This window comes from Neoarius graeffei, chromosome 2, assembly GCF_027579695.1.
Source record: "Neoarius graeffei isolate fNeoGra1 chromosome 2, fNeoGra1.pri, whole genome shotgun sequence".
Lineage (NCBI taxonomy): Eukaryota > Metazoa > Chordata > Actinopteri > Siluriformes > Ariidae > Neoarius > Neoarius graeffei.
Genome location: NC_083570.1, coordinates 6566735 through 6582037, shown reverse-complemented (window position 1 = coordinate 6582037; position 15303 = coordinate 6566735). Strand labels below are relative to the sequence as shown.

Here is a 15303-nt window from a genome sequence, read left to right as displayed (position 1 = left end):
AATCAGACTGTGTAGCTATTGGAACGTTATCGCGAGCTCTAAAGCACAGACAACTTCACTGCAAGCTTTCTCTTGGAATAAAATGCTTATCGCCCTCAATATGCTTCCGCAGGTCGGATGGGGAGTTTTTGTAGGCTGTGATGTGCTCCGTTTTAGGCAAACAAAGCAAACATTTAAAATGAAACGACTCTTTATTCCTTTCAGAAAACTGAATCATGGGTTCCAGCTATAGAACCGTGGGTGTGTGCATTCCCCAGAAGAACCGCCTCCTTCCATTCTGCCATCGACTGATCATGTTAAATAATGCTGCGGAGAAATCATTGATCTTGATTTTATCCAGTCTATGGACATGACGTGACCCTAGTGATTACTGATAGACTGTCTCAGTGTCACCTGCGGGAAAACCAATCACGTTTTAGAAAAGAAAAGAAAAAAACATCCACTTTCAAAGCTGCTTCATAGTAACGAGTAACGAGGACCTTGATAGAAATGTAGTGGAGTAAAAAGTACGATATTTGTCTTTCAAATGGAGTGAAGTTAAAGTCATAAGTTTCCTAAAAAAATACTCAAGTAAAGTACAGATACTCAAAAAGTGTACTTCAGTACAGAACTCAAGTAAATGTACTTCGTTACTGTCCACCTCTGATAATTAACTCGATGTACTTGCAATGTACAAGAAAACTAATTGAACACCACCAGCAGATTCAACCCCAGTTTCCCCCGCTGACTGTGAGAGTCCCTCAGAGCCGCATGCGCATTCTGTGGATTCGGCAGCGAGCGAGTCGCTCTTTGTTTTGAACGAGTGCTCCGGGTCTCTCGTAAATTCCGAGCAAACTAAAGGACAACTTGTGCTACGATGTCTCATCTCATCTCATTATCTCTAGCCGCTTTATCCTGTTCTACAGGGTCGCAGGCAAGCTGGAGCCTATCCCAGCTGACTACGGGCGAAAGGCAGGGTACACCCTGGACAAGTCGCCAGGTCATCACAGGGCTGACACATAGACACAGACAACCACTCACACTCACATTCACACCTACGCTCAATTTAGAGTCACCAGTTAACCTAACCTGCATGTCTTTGGACTGTGGGGGAAACCGGAGCACCCGGAGGAAACCCACGCGGACACGGGGAGAACATGCAAACTCCACACAGAAAGGCCCTCGCCGGCCCCGGGGCTCGAACCCAGGACCTTCTTGCTGTGAGGCGACAGCACTAACCACTACACCACCGTGCCGCCTGTGCTATGATGTTGTTCGGGAAAACCACGTTAGCTTGATGATGGATCTTAAGAGGTCATTCCAAACTCTCTTGGCCTGAAGAGGCTTTCGGGAAACCCAGCCCAGATCAGTTAGTGAACATTTCTCTCTCTCTCTCTCTCTCTCTCTCTCTCTCTCTCTCTCACACACACACACACACACACACACACAGTACATAACATTCACAGCTGTAAGAAACATGAATGTACTTTGAACTGACATTAATATGGAACCAGTTCACTCGTACTGTATAAAAAGCTGAATGTATTTTATTTGTCCTCAGAGTGAGTTAAAGGAGGAGCAGATGAAATCCCAGCAGAGAATCCAGGAGAAGCAGAAGAAGGTGCAGGAGCTGAAACAGGCTGTGAACACTATAAAGGTGAGCAGTGAGCAGAGACAGAGCTGCTCCTAGAAACACACACAACATGGACAACGAGTCATTTACAGTCCCAGTAAGAGAGGGAATGATAGATGAGCTTTAAATCTTGTGTGTGTGTGTGTGTGTGTGTGTGTGTGTGTGTGTGTGTCCGTCCCAACAGCTCAGTGCACAGACAGCAGTGGAGGACAGTGAGAGGATCTTTACTGAGCTGATCAGCTCCATGGAGAAAAAGCGCTGGGAGGTGACGGAGCTGATCAGAGATCAGGAGAAGGCTGAACTGAGTCGAGCTGAACGACTCCTGGAGCAACTGGAGCAGGAGATTGCTGATCTTCAGAGGAGAGTCACTGAGCTGGAGCAGCTTTCACACACACACGATCACATCCATTTCCTCCAGGTAACACTCACTGTCTGATCTACAGAGCCAGCTGTTCCTCACACACTCTCTAAAACACCTCTCATTAAGGGAACAATAAATGTCCCTGTCTGACATCACAAGTGGGTTTTACATTTCATTTGCTTTCTGTAGGTTTTAGCTTCTGGACGTCGCTCTCCTCAATTACACAGACCAGATTTTCACACATCAAGCGTCACTGTCCATCAACATCTCTCATTTGATGGAGTGAGGAATTCTCTCTCAGATCTGAAAAAGAGACTCGAGGAATTCTGTGAGGAGGAATTCAACAAAATCCCTCCACATGGTAAGAGGAGCTGTTCCTGCTGGAGAAACAGTGATGTGTTATTTCTTAGCGATGCTCCTGCTTTCTTTTCTGCAGACACTTTATTCACCCGACACTTTGAACTAAAACACTGATTTAAAATGAATAAACTGACTGGATCACTTTAAACTCTTTCCATCTTTTACACAAACTCATGTTTCTATTTTTCTCTCCACAGCTGCAGCAGTTCAGATCATTTCAGAACCAGAACCACAGAGCAGAGAAGAGTTTCTGAAATGTACATCTAACACACACACACACACACACACACACACACACACACACTTCTAGGCCTGTCAAAATAACAAATTTTGTTGGACGATATATTGTCTCAGAAATTATTGCGATAAACGATATTATTCAAGACAATTTTATGCCACGAGTAAAATAATAATGATCATGCAAATACACCCTTTCATAGAACAGTAAACTTTTTAATTAAGTCAACTTATTCAATTCAACAGTGGAATGTAAAAAACAAATCTAAATAAATAAGCTATGAAATAAAACATCAAACAAAACCACTCACAACAAAAACAATAAATAAAATACAATTTATGGCTCTTAAAAATTGCACTGAAGTGAATATTAACTTGGCACAGGGTAATAAAAAGACATTCTTTTCTTCACAGGCAACATTCTGCCAATCCAGTTTCTCAAAGATTAGTACCCAGATCAACAAAAAGTGCAAAGTAACAACGTATTGCCAGCTGTCATTTGGATAAAAGTCACAACAATTAGAACGAGATAACATGTAGGCAAGGGCGTAGGTTTGGTATTAACATTGGTGGGGACAAAAACCCAATGCCAACCCCCAGTGGTGCCAACTTCAGGTCAACATTAGAGGATCACAATATTTTGCTCCGTTGTGTTCCACCAAAAGAGTCTCCATCATCTCTCCAAAGGCCAGACTTTTAACATTTGAAGTTCAGAACTGTAGTAATTCATGAATAATAATAATAATATGAAATCCATTTGATTAACTGCAAATCTTGCATGTGATGATGAACTCATTCTACCAATTTGCAAATGTGTTTTCCAAGCGAATAGCGCACTGACTGTCGGGAGGGTGTATGTTCCTTTCCCTCATAAATGGAAATAAAACCCATCCGGAGCCTTAAACACTGCGTTCCATGAGGCTGGCAGGGGGAGTCGCTCTCTTCTGTGGGATCTTTAACTAGTTTTAGAATGCTAGTTTAAGCTGATATGTGATTGATCTAACGGTAAAACAGCACGAGGGCTCGAGAACTTTGACAGGTTACAATTTTACTTCAGGGTTGCCAGATACTGCTGACGTTTTCCAGCCCAAAATATCTTCAAAACCCGCCAACATGCACTTAAAACCGCCCAAAATGTAAAATGTACTTGATGCCTATCTTGTAAAGTAAAAATATGCAGCTAAAGTCCAGTATACTATTTGTAAATCGAACAAATAGCAGCATGAGGCCGTCAGTGCTGGAGGTGAAGAATCTGCTGTCTGGTACTCGGCTCCGTGTGGTTCAATCAGATTATAACTCTGCAATCATCTGCTGTGTTCTGAATCCTACATGCACCAGTAGGTGGCGCACACGCATAATATGATGTAGGCTATGTTAGGCTACGATGCATATCTAACATCTGCATTGCTGAGGTTATTTTTTATTTATTTATTTATTCATTTATCTTTTTATCCTGTTTGTTTTATTAATTTTATAGGCCTAGTTATTCTGCTTAATTTATTTTTGTCTACATCCATGTATTTTCTTCATCTGTTATCCTGATTTTTGTGGATTTGTTAGATTGTGCCTGTTTTATATACTTCAATTAAAAAAAAAAGTTAGGCTCCGATGCATGGCTGAATGTAACATGAGAAGAGAAAATGGAGAATGGATTGCGTCATTCTTATTTACTAGTTTATGAGTTCAGTTTCTGCACTACATTACACACATTCATATTAGTCTTACAGTTACATCGACATTTTTTGTTTAAATAATACTGAATGAGATTAATGTTTATTGTTAATGATTAATTTAGGCCAATGCTCGATTTTGGTTGTTTAAAATACCTAAGGGGTGCTGGGTAAACTAGGTCTTTGTGTCGTGTGATGCCCGCGATCTCTGATTGGGTCACAGAAGTGTTTAATATGGATTGGATTGGATGTAGACTAGTGGACGGAGATACTACATAGAATGCGCTGCATCAAAGTCCTTCTAAGGCTGTAGAAGTGTCTCTGGCTGCATTCTCACACAGAACATTCGTGCGAAATGTTTATAAACATCTGATAAAAACCCGCAGAAATAACGTCAAACCGCTCAATCTGGCAACACTGTTTTACTTGGCAACGGAATTAATTCTGATTGGTTGTTCTATCTGAATTCTGATTGGTTGTTCTACAGAGAAAAGTTTTCACTGCAACCGAACTGCTGTTTTCGTGACCACGCCCCCAGCGCGGATATTCATGTTCACATTGTTCAGTTTGTTTTTCTCTTTTATTTTAGATTTCTGTTATCTGACTCTGGATCCCAACACGGCACATCGTCACCTCATTCTGTCTGAGAAGAACAGAGCGGTGAGATGGAGGAAGAGAGAGCAGCGTTACTCTGATCATCCAGAGAGATTTGATTCCTGCAGGCAGGTGTTGTGTAAGGAGAGTGTGTGTGGACGCTGTTACTGGGAGGTGGAGTGGAGCGGTGCTGGTGTTGTGTCCATATCAGTCTCATATAAAGACATCAGCAGGAAAGGACCGGTTTGGATTCAACAATCAGTCCTGGAGTCTGCGGTGTTTTTCTTCTTCTCTCTCTTTCTATCACAACAGCATTGAGACTGATCTCAGAGTTCCATCAGCCTCCAGAATAGGAGTGTATGTGGATCACAGTGCAGGAACTCTGTCCTTCTACAGCGTCTCTGACACGATGAAGCTCCTCCACAGAGTCCACACCACATTCACTCAGACTCTATACGCTGGGTTTGGGTTCGACTTGCATTCTACAGTGAGATTGTGTGATCCAGAATAAAAGTGTGTAGTGTTTTCTGTAAAATTCCTGTACGTTGCCACGTTGTTGCTCAGTCGTCTGTTTCACTAGAACACAATCCAGCTGCACAAAAACACTCATTTTAATATTTAAATTAAAACAGATGAATAATTTAAAATAATTAAAAAGGAAATGTTAAAAATTAACTGTCAGACAAGAAACTCATCAAATTTAAAAAGAAAATGATCTCATGACCTTCGCATTATAAAGTTGTGTTTGTTTCATATTAAGCAGTGTCTCATTAAATAACTAATAAACAGTAATAAAGCCAGAACAGAACAACATTTTAAACCTGTTCAGGTCACACTATATAAAAATAAAACATCACTTTTGGAATGAATTTGATTTTTCTGCTTGTGTTCTAAGATGTAAAATCCACATTCACTTTTTCAAATCTGAAGTTGTTTCTAAACCCTGAGATTTGATTGTAAAACATTGAACAATATTTAAACTCCATTAGAACATCCAGTACATGATCGGTTCAGGCTGCCGATGTCGTGTTCATCCCATATTCAGCCTGGATGATGATTGGCCCGCAGATAGAACCTTATAAATCCAGGTTTATCTGTGAGTTTGGGATTTTTATTCAAATATTACAATCAAAGCTTTGCAGAATAAAAGATAAGAGCACAGGAGAATAAAGTTTCCCCCAGTGATGGAGTTTCTGTGCTGAACTCATTTTCAGACAGAAGCAAATTCAACCTTTTCCTGAGAGTTTCAGCAGCTGGATAAATATTGTTCAGTATTTTAAACTGAATTTCTTTCACTGTGGGTGAAATTGGCCGTATAAGATAACTAGTGTGTATTTGTTAGCGTTCTTCACTCGTCACTTATTCTTACTTTTGCTAATTTTTTTTTTCAAAATCGGGGAATAGCTTCCATTTTAAAACATTTCTAATTCCTTTCTTATTCGATTTTCTTTCACCAATTTTCAATTCAGGCAGTTTGACCAACACCTTTGAATATTCAAGGGTATTTTTTATCGTGAATCTTAAGGGAGGTGGAATAGCTCTACAAATTTGATTAAATTCTCTATAGACACATTTTAAATGAAACTTTTCTACAAACGAATTAAATTGCATTAAATGTCCATTTTCATCCATTAGATCAGTAACATCTAAAACATCATTCCATTCTTGTTGAAATAAAGTTTTCCTATTAATAGTAATGGTTCTATTATTCCACAAGGTTAAGTACGCTCGCATTTGTGGACATAAATAATTTTGGTGAAATTGGGCAGCCTTGTCTGATTCCACGTAAAATCTTAAATTTTGGTGTCATTCCAGGGTTAAGCGAGATATAACTATAAATATCATTGTGAAAAATTTTAATAACTTTGCAGAACCCTTTTCCAAATCCAAGATTTTTGAGTTTTATAAACATAAAATCGTGCTCCACAGTGTCGAATGCTTTGAAAAAGTCTAGAAATAAAACGAGACTATCTGATTGAAGAAGTGATTGGTAATCAATCATATCCAGAATCAGTTGGACGTGGTTTTGAATATATCTTCCCTTCATGAAGGCTGATTGATATTCGTCTACAAGTTTTACAAGTCCACGCTTTAGACGATTAGCAGATACTAAGGCAAGTAATTTATAATCATTGCATAGTAAGGTTATAGGTCTCCAACTGTCTAGCAACAAGAAGTCTTTTTTGGGTTTTGGTAGCAAGGTTATTAAGCCTGTCTTCATAGTCAGGGATAAACATCCTTTGTGAATGCATTCTAAAAATGCTCCATATAATATTTTTTTTAATATCCACCCAAAAGTATTTTAAAAATTCAGATGTTAAGCCATCGATTCCTGGTGATTTACCATTTTTCATTTGTTTTAATGCAATTTCAGTTTCTGTTATTGTTCATTCCTCATCAAGTGTAAGTTTGTCTTCATCCAGTTTTTTGATGTCATCATTGATGGGATAAAATAAGACGTCACGTTCTGATTTATTAAATTTAAGTTACAATAAACGAGCCAAATTCCATCCTGTCCTCATTTCTGATCTATTATATTATCATTGGTCATAAGCTTACTCATTTTTTTTCTTAGTTTGTCTTTGTTTTTCAAGTCCGAAGAAATACAATGAACTTTTTTCACCCTGTTCGATCCATCCAGCTCCTGGTCGAGTGGAAGCTCCATTTGCCTTTATTGTGTACATTTCGTCTAGTTGAGACTGCAGTGACTAATTCTGAAATGTTTTTGAAGGATAGTTGTGTGTTATTTACTAATGTATTCATTTTATCAATCAGATCCTTTTGTTCTTGTCTCCTTATCCGTGAAAGTTTTTTACCCATGCCAATTGCTATTTGTTTGACCTTAAACTTAAACCATTCCCATTTACTCCTATCAGACATGTCTAACTCTTCAACCTCCAAAATAAGAGTCTTCACCTGATCACAAAATTCACCATTCTGTAATGTCATTACATTTCCAGATATGAGAAACACTGTAAAAAAAAAAATAATTTTACAGTCTGACTAATTTTTTACAGCAGTTTTCCTGTTCTTTAAAAATAGCGTACAAAACTGTAAAGTTAGACATTATCTGTAAATCAACAATCCATCTGTTATTCTAAGTATTATGACAGTAATGATAAAGTACATTTATTTCTCATTTTTTACAGAAAAATACAATATTCATTTTACATGATCTTTTCAGTTTTCTTAAATTACATACAAATTCATGTAAAATGACAGTAATTATCTGTAATTAAATATGTAGCCTGGTATATTAAAGTTTGTCCATACTAACAATATTAACACTTCTCTGTAATTTTAAGGTAAATCTTATTTTTATTTGCATGTAATTATACATTCAACCTGTAATTAAATATGGAGCTTGTTATATAAAGCTTTAAGTCTATACTAATAATCCAATGTTTCTCTGTAATTTTAAAGTAAATCTTATTAGCATGAGTACTTTTACATTCAAACTTGGTAATTAAATGTGGCTTTTTATAAAGCTTTATGTCCATACTAACAACCTAACGTTTTTCTTTGTAATTATAAGGTAAAGATTAGTTTTATATCTGTATATTTTTACATTCAAACTCTGTAATTAAATATGTAGCTTATTATATAAAGGTTTACATCTATGTACATACTGATGTTTTTCTCTCTAATGTTAAGGTAAATCTTGTTCACTAGTACTTGTATGGTATGTATAAAAGTGCTGGTGTAGACTTATATACTTTAATATTCAAACTGTAATTCTGGATATAATGCCAATGAATCTGAAAAAAATAAAATGAGGAAAGGCAAAGTCAGGAAAAAGGATTGCAATAGTCCAGGCAGGAAGTAGCAACAACGATTAGTTTCTTGCTGTTGAATGTTTTATTCAAACATTCATCAATGCATTTACACTTAATGATAAGGGCATCATGAACCCCCAGAGTGCTCTTTTGAATGAAGGGCCTCCAAATTGAAGCTTCAATTTGTGTGCGCCAAATAGGCCTAACACATGAACAAGTCTGATGCACCTTATATCCAACAATAACATGCCAGCCGCAGAGTGAGACACTGAGAACAGAAATCTTCAATCTATTGCAAGTAAAAAAAAAAAAAAATCAAGAAACAATATATAGAAAAAGGCTGTGCTTACAAAAAGTTTGTCTCAAATGAATTAACACTTTTCAATAACATTCATCAACTTATTTCAATGCACTGTTCTACTTGGAAGCCTTTGGTCCTGGCATTCACATGGACACGTGTTTGTTCGGTGAGGTAGTGATCTCACCCTTTTACTCTGTCCATTCAAAACTTGCAATTTTGGAAATGAGGCTCAGCACCCTTGGGTTGACAGCATACTGACGGCCCTTTGCTTTTCGCTCGACTTTGGTCCCTTGATCTGGGTTGATTCTGAAGATGCATCTGTTGGAAAAACATTTAACACAAACCATTCAGAGAAAACTAATGTTGGCATTAAAGCCAGTGAAACAGCATCTTTAGATACAAAGTTAATATGTTTTTCACAAAGCTACACTATGCAATTTCCAATCATTAGAGGGGGTTGAGAGGAGAAATGCACTGAGACTCCTAACTTGAGCAGTATGTATAGAGTGGGGGGAAAAGCCCCCCTTAAGGAAAATTCAGTTTTTCTCCAAGTTGAAATGAAGCATGTGTTTAGTTTTAATCATAGTTTTTGGCAACAGTGACATAAACAATAATGCCACCTAAAGTTTGCCTAAAGTAAATACTTTTTTTTTTTTTTTAGAAAAACAAACATTGTGCCAAGGGGGCCTTACCCCCCCAGTGGGGTAAAAGGCCCCCTGAGGTGGGGCAATAAGCCCCCTCACTCAAAAAAAGCTGTTTGGATAGCAAAAGTGTTTACTTAAGCCTATAATGTGAAAGAAGCAAGAAAATATCCCTTAATTAATGAATAGATGCATTATTTTATATTTCACATTTTAATTTCAATTTTTTTTTTAATTTCAATTATTTTTAATATTAAGTTCAAATTACTTGCTTTACTCAACCAGGTAAGCGAGATGTTATTAAAAACTATGTATCTGCTATTCAGAAATGTATGAAATACAGTAAGGCCAAAAAAAAATAATAGTGTGTTTCAGGTAACATGAAATTCTAAAATAGGGTCGGTAGGTAGGAAAAAGTTTTTTTTTCTTAATTTTTTTTTATTGTTTGAAAAATTTAACACAAATATCTCATCTCATCTCATTATCTGTAGCCGCTTTATCCTGTTCTACAGGGTTGCAGGCAAGCTGGAGCCTATCCCAGCTGACTACGGGCGAAAGGCGGGGTACACCCTGGACAAGTCGCCAGGTCATCACAGGGCTGACACATAGACACAGACAACCATTCACACTCACATTCACACCTACGCTCAATTTAGAGTCACCAGTTAACCTAACCTGCATGTCTTTGGACTGTGGGGGAAACCGGAGCACCCGGAGGAAACCCACGCGGACACGGGGAGAACATGCAAACTCCACACAGAAAGGCCCTCACCGGCCCCGGGGCTCGAACCCGGACCTTCTTGCTGTGAGGCGACAGCGCTAACCACTACACCACCGTGCCGCCCCTAACACAAACATCTTACAAAATAATATTTTGGCACAGAATTCTTTCAATATACCACACATAAAATGTGTTTTAAACAAATTTTTAAGAAACTTGAAAAATTGTGACTAGTCAATATATAAATTGAAACACTGAAACATTCAGCATTTTAATACTATAACAAAAGTTAATTTTTTTTATTTAAAGTCTTTTTGTTAATATCTGTTTTCAATCTTTAAACGTGTTACGCCTTAGCACAACATAAGACACAACAGGTAACATAGAAGTACATAGAATTATTTTCGCTTGGCCACCTTGCCAAATGGTCGCTGGCAAACTGGTATGATTCGCATTTCCTTACAGCCCCTACATAATGGTAGTACAGTTTTGTACTGCTTCACAAGATCAGGATCAGTTTCTGCCTCTCCATTTCCACAGTTGCTGCAGATATCCATCCTCCACAATTTGGAACTATAATATGGTATCGCAACTGGAACTGAACAGTTGATGGCAGTATTTATACAGACCACTTTTGCCAGTGCATGACCAGGTGGAGTGACTGCAGATCCACATGTATAATCAGACTCGCTCATCATCAATGCTAGCTGCATTTGCTGACATTCAGATAATTTGCTTTTACTATATACTACTCGGGGCTTTCGGCATTCTACACATTCCACAGTGGTTCTAGAAGTTTGTGCTGACATCGTGCAGGTTGGTAATTGCTGATGAATATCAGTGATTGTGGACTCATGGCTTTGTGAATTATCAATAGCATGGGCATTTGATGTGCCAGCTACACTGGAGATATCATGCCCTTGATCACTGGGTAGCTTTCTTTTAGTAGCAGACCGAGTTGATTTGGAGGATTTCTTTAGAATCTTCAGACTAGGTCGGTCCTCTTCAGTGGTGTCTACAAGCTTGACTTCATCATAGCTTTTGAAATGCTGACCATCAGATTGTAGTACAGGATCTGGCAGCCATGTGAGAAGCTCAGATGGTGTTGTTGGTTCCTCACAGCAGGCTCTGTCCTCACATTTTCTAATTTGAAAATTGTACTGTCTCTGGCGGCAGTGCCTATCTAGCCAAGACTGGTATGCTTCCACTTTTTTAATATGGTCTTTTCTTAGCTTAGATACATCAAGGCCTGGAAACAACTCATGGAGGTGGCGTTCGAGATGAGTGATGCATTCCTCAGTGACTGGTTCTTCTACATGGAATGGGTTGTCTTTCAGGCTAAGTCTTAGAAAACGATCTTTGACTAGAGATTGAACTGGTGTTACAACATCATGCCATTTCATCTTTATGTCAGGGTCACTTTCTGCCAAGGTTCTAATAGTGGCCATGCCATTACACTTGCCCAGCTTTTTCTCTGTGTCTTCATCACTAGCTTCATGCTGTAGTGCACAGTTTTGAAGCCCTAGGTTTAAAATTGACATCACCCTTTCAGCTGGGTTAACCCAACTATGGCCAGGAGCACACCTTGATAGTATCAGCATGTCTAAGTTCAGTTCCTTGAAGAGGCAGACGGAAGCACACTTTACAGATTCCAGAGTATTCCTTTGATCTGTGCCTCCATCTGTAAACTTCATGAGAACTTTGATTTAATTACCATCAAGAATCTTGGCCAAGGCTGCACTGTGTCGGAAAGGAGAGGAGGTTTGAAACACTGACTCATTCACAATGACAGAGACCTGTCCTCGTACAAAGGATTTGTGAGGAGTATCTGGCACTTCACACTGTAGGTATACTGATGGTGTCAAACTGCTATTTGTCATGTCATGGTCAAGTGCACCAAGGGTTGTGTTGACAGGGGCAATAGTCATTTTTCCACGAACCCCTGTTGAAACAAATACACCTGGAGAGCCATACGGTACTTTTGCCTTATCATCAGAGCATATCAAAGCACCACCATGGTTTTTCAAATCAGTTGCTCTGTGTTTTAGATATAAAAACTGAGCAGCACAATAGTGGTTATCTTCATGGTGAGCTCTTAGTTGTCTTCTCTGCACTTTATACTGTACTTGAATGCTCAAGGTAAAATTAAGAGCAGAATGTAGGTAAGGATTTCTCGGTGTGAACTGCAGCCAAACTAAACTTTTTGATAGAATGGGTGTATTGTCAGGACAAAGTTTATTTGCCTCATTAATCATATCTTTCAGAGAAATCCATTGAGATAAGTGGGCAACATTGTGGCGCCTTTCATCTTCTGCAGAAACAGTGTCTACAACCTCACTGAGTTTATCGAAGAAGACATCAAAAGTACCGGTAGGCCTACCTGGATTTAGTTTTTGAAGGTCCTGTAGGAGGCCCCTTTCTCCAAGGAAAATCAGTTTCAGTCTCTGATGGGTTTCAGGGTGAGCTGCGACGGATTCATCTAATGCTAGCTCTTTATATATAAGATCTGCCACCCCTGGCTGAACACAAGCCAGATACTTAAGCTTTTCTTTGAACAACCTTCTTTGCTGTCGGGTGTGAAACTCAGGTAACTTGTGTTTTACTTTTTCAACTAATCGAACAGCATGTGTCTGAGCTTCAGCTGGACTTCTCTTCTCCTCAACCCTACAAACAACTAATGTTGTTATATAGGATCCACCTGGACAATACTTTAACAGATCAACTGGAACAGAGAGTTGAAGTTCTTCAATAAATCTGCAGCGCAGCATGTTATTGTCGAAAGGCTTCTGTAGATGTAAGTCTTCATCAAAGAAAACAGGTTCACCAATGTCTGAAGCTGACATTGCACAATCAAGTATGTGGAATTTTTCACGAATACCTAATGTACCTTTACATCGGTGCTCAACAACTGAATCATTGCCAACTGTTCTTGCAGGACAGCTATTACTCTGGTAACTCTTTGAGATGTCATTCTTCTTATCTAGGTATTGGCCGTATGCATGCAGACAATCAGCTAGTGATTTGATATCATGACTGAGAGTTTTAAAGTCATCTGAGAAAGACATGATGGGTTTCACAGTCAGTGAATACAAAGCTTGAGCATGACTCTCCAGAGAGACTGCTGATAGTCGATTACATTTCTGTTTTTTTCTCTTGTAGTCATCATAGCCGACATACTGATCAAATGAGGTTGGCACCATGAGAACATCTTGCTGTTTCCTGGAGGCTTCATTTATAGTCATATGATGATTGGTTACAAACCACAATGCATTGCACAACACCTGAAAAACACAAGAAAGTGATGCATTTTAACTTAAGAAAAACACATTGTTGATTTTCCATGGAGGGGAGAGGTGGTATTGTTCATCAAGTGTAATAAATACTATTACTTAAAGAGCAAAAGGTGTAAGTTGTGTCTATATACATCATTTGTACTACATATACATTTATAAACATACATTGTACCTACGTACGTACATACATACACACACACATATATATATATACACACACACAATCATATATACATACATATATTTAAATGTATTATATTCATACTTATATTTACACATACAAACATATATATGAGTGTGTGTGTGTGTTTGTGTGATTGTTTGTGTATTTAATTATATCTAACATTAAAAAATATCCTATTATAAAACTTAGGGTAACAAGTTTCATGCATAAAAAGATAGTCATGTAAATATTAGCTTTAATATTTGTTGCACTATGGCCCCAACTATAGAATGTATTAAACAATACTGTGTTGTCTGACAGCAGCCAGATGTATTCAACAAATTATTAGACAGCACACTGAAGTAAAATGAAACATAAATTGCAAAAGAAGAGTTTAACATTTCACCTTTGATTAAACTAAAGGTTTAGTGGGGTGGTCTTGCTTTGCTATTTTTTGTGAAGTGCCAGTTTGTACAATACATAACAATCTTAACACTTCAGTATTAATGATCCCATGACCTCAAACAGTCTTAATGATTAACAAAAGCTTTGATGGATGTACCCAGGCCTGCCGACAGGGGGGGACAAACGGGTATGTTGTCCCGGGCCCAGGAATGGGGGGGCCCAGAACTGGGCTCTCATGAAGTTGCGACTATTTCATTTCAAAATGTGTTGATTTGGGGGAGAAATGTGCTATATTTGCATTCAATAAATTATTTCTAGATCTTTTGCCTTTATTGTCTTTGAAAAAGGCGTCAAGAACCCCCTACCACCCCAATGCAAAAATGGTTTGGTCTGACTCTTTGATTAAGGGGGAAAAAACGACATCGTTCGATCATAGCGCTTCGACAATCAGCGTGCGTGCCATTTGCCAACATGCACAAGTCAGGAGCACAGAAAAGAAAAGAAAAGAGAAAAAGAGAGGAAGAAACCAAGAGACTCAGGGGCTCACTGCATAAATATTTTAAAAAAGATTCGGATGATGCAGCAGGTACTAGCAAAGGCAGTGGGGCAGCTGAGCCAGGTAAGACCAGTGTTGGGCACGTTACTTTCAAAAAGTAATTAGTTATAGTTACTAGTTACTTTTCCCAAAAAAGTAACTGAGTTAGTAACGGAGTTACTTTGTCATAAAAGTAACTAATTACCAGGAAAAGTATTTGTGGGACAATGTGAGATAAGACATCTATCAAATGTAATATATTTTTGTAGTTATTAAAATTATGTTACTAATTACTGGCCACTGAAGAGGACAAACGCTTTGTAACTCGACATAATGTGCATTGCACGTAAACACTCTTGCCTTTTATTTCAAGTAATGAAAAGTCCTGGCTGTATTTCCAATGTGAAAGCGCAGTGCTGGGCTGACCGCTCGCCATCGCTGTGTTTTCTGATTGAAAGAGTGCGCAGTAGTGCAGTAGGCGTGGCCTACCTACGTATGATGTTCAAATCTACTCTGATTGGCTTACTGTGCCGTTGTCTCGCGTCTCCCCGCCCCACACTAAAGCAGAGGAAAGAAAGGCTGAACGAGCAGCGTGCCAGATGAAAACAGCTTTAATAAAGTAACGCATAGTATT

The 15303-nt window shown here is 38.5% G+C and overlaps 2 protein-coding genes across 2 annotated transcripts in view; one reads left to right on the top strand and one right to left on the bottom strand.

The window, feature by feature from the left end:
• LOC132877588 (tripartite motif-containing protein 16-like) overlaps positions 1 to 15303 on the bottom strand; it is a 421828-nt gene that overhangs the window by 221184 nt on the left and 185341 nt on the right. The gene's annotated exons all lie outside the window — the stretch shown is intronic.
• LOC132879325 (tripartite motif-containing protein 16-like) overlaps positions 1 to 15303 on the top strand; it is a 63009-nt gene that overhangs the window by 2589 nt on the left and 45117 nt on the right. The window contains exons 2-4 of the mRNA XM_060913719.1: positions 1541 to 1636; positions 1797 to 2030; positions 2163 to 2334. Of these exons, the coding sequence (XP_060769702.1) occupies positions 1541 to 1636; positions 1797 to 2030; positions 2163 to 2334 (502 nt within the window). The remainder of the gene's footprint in view (positions 1 to 1540; positions 1637 to 1796; positions 2031 to 2162; positions 2335 to 15303) is intronic.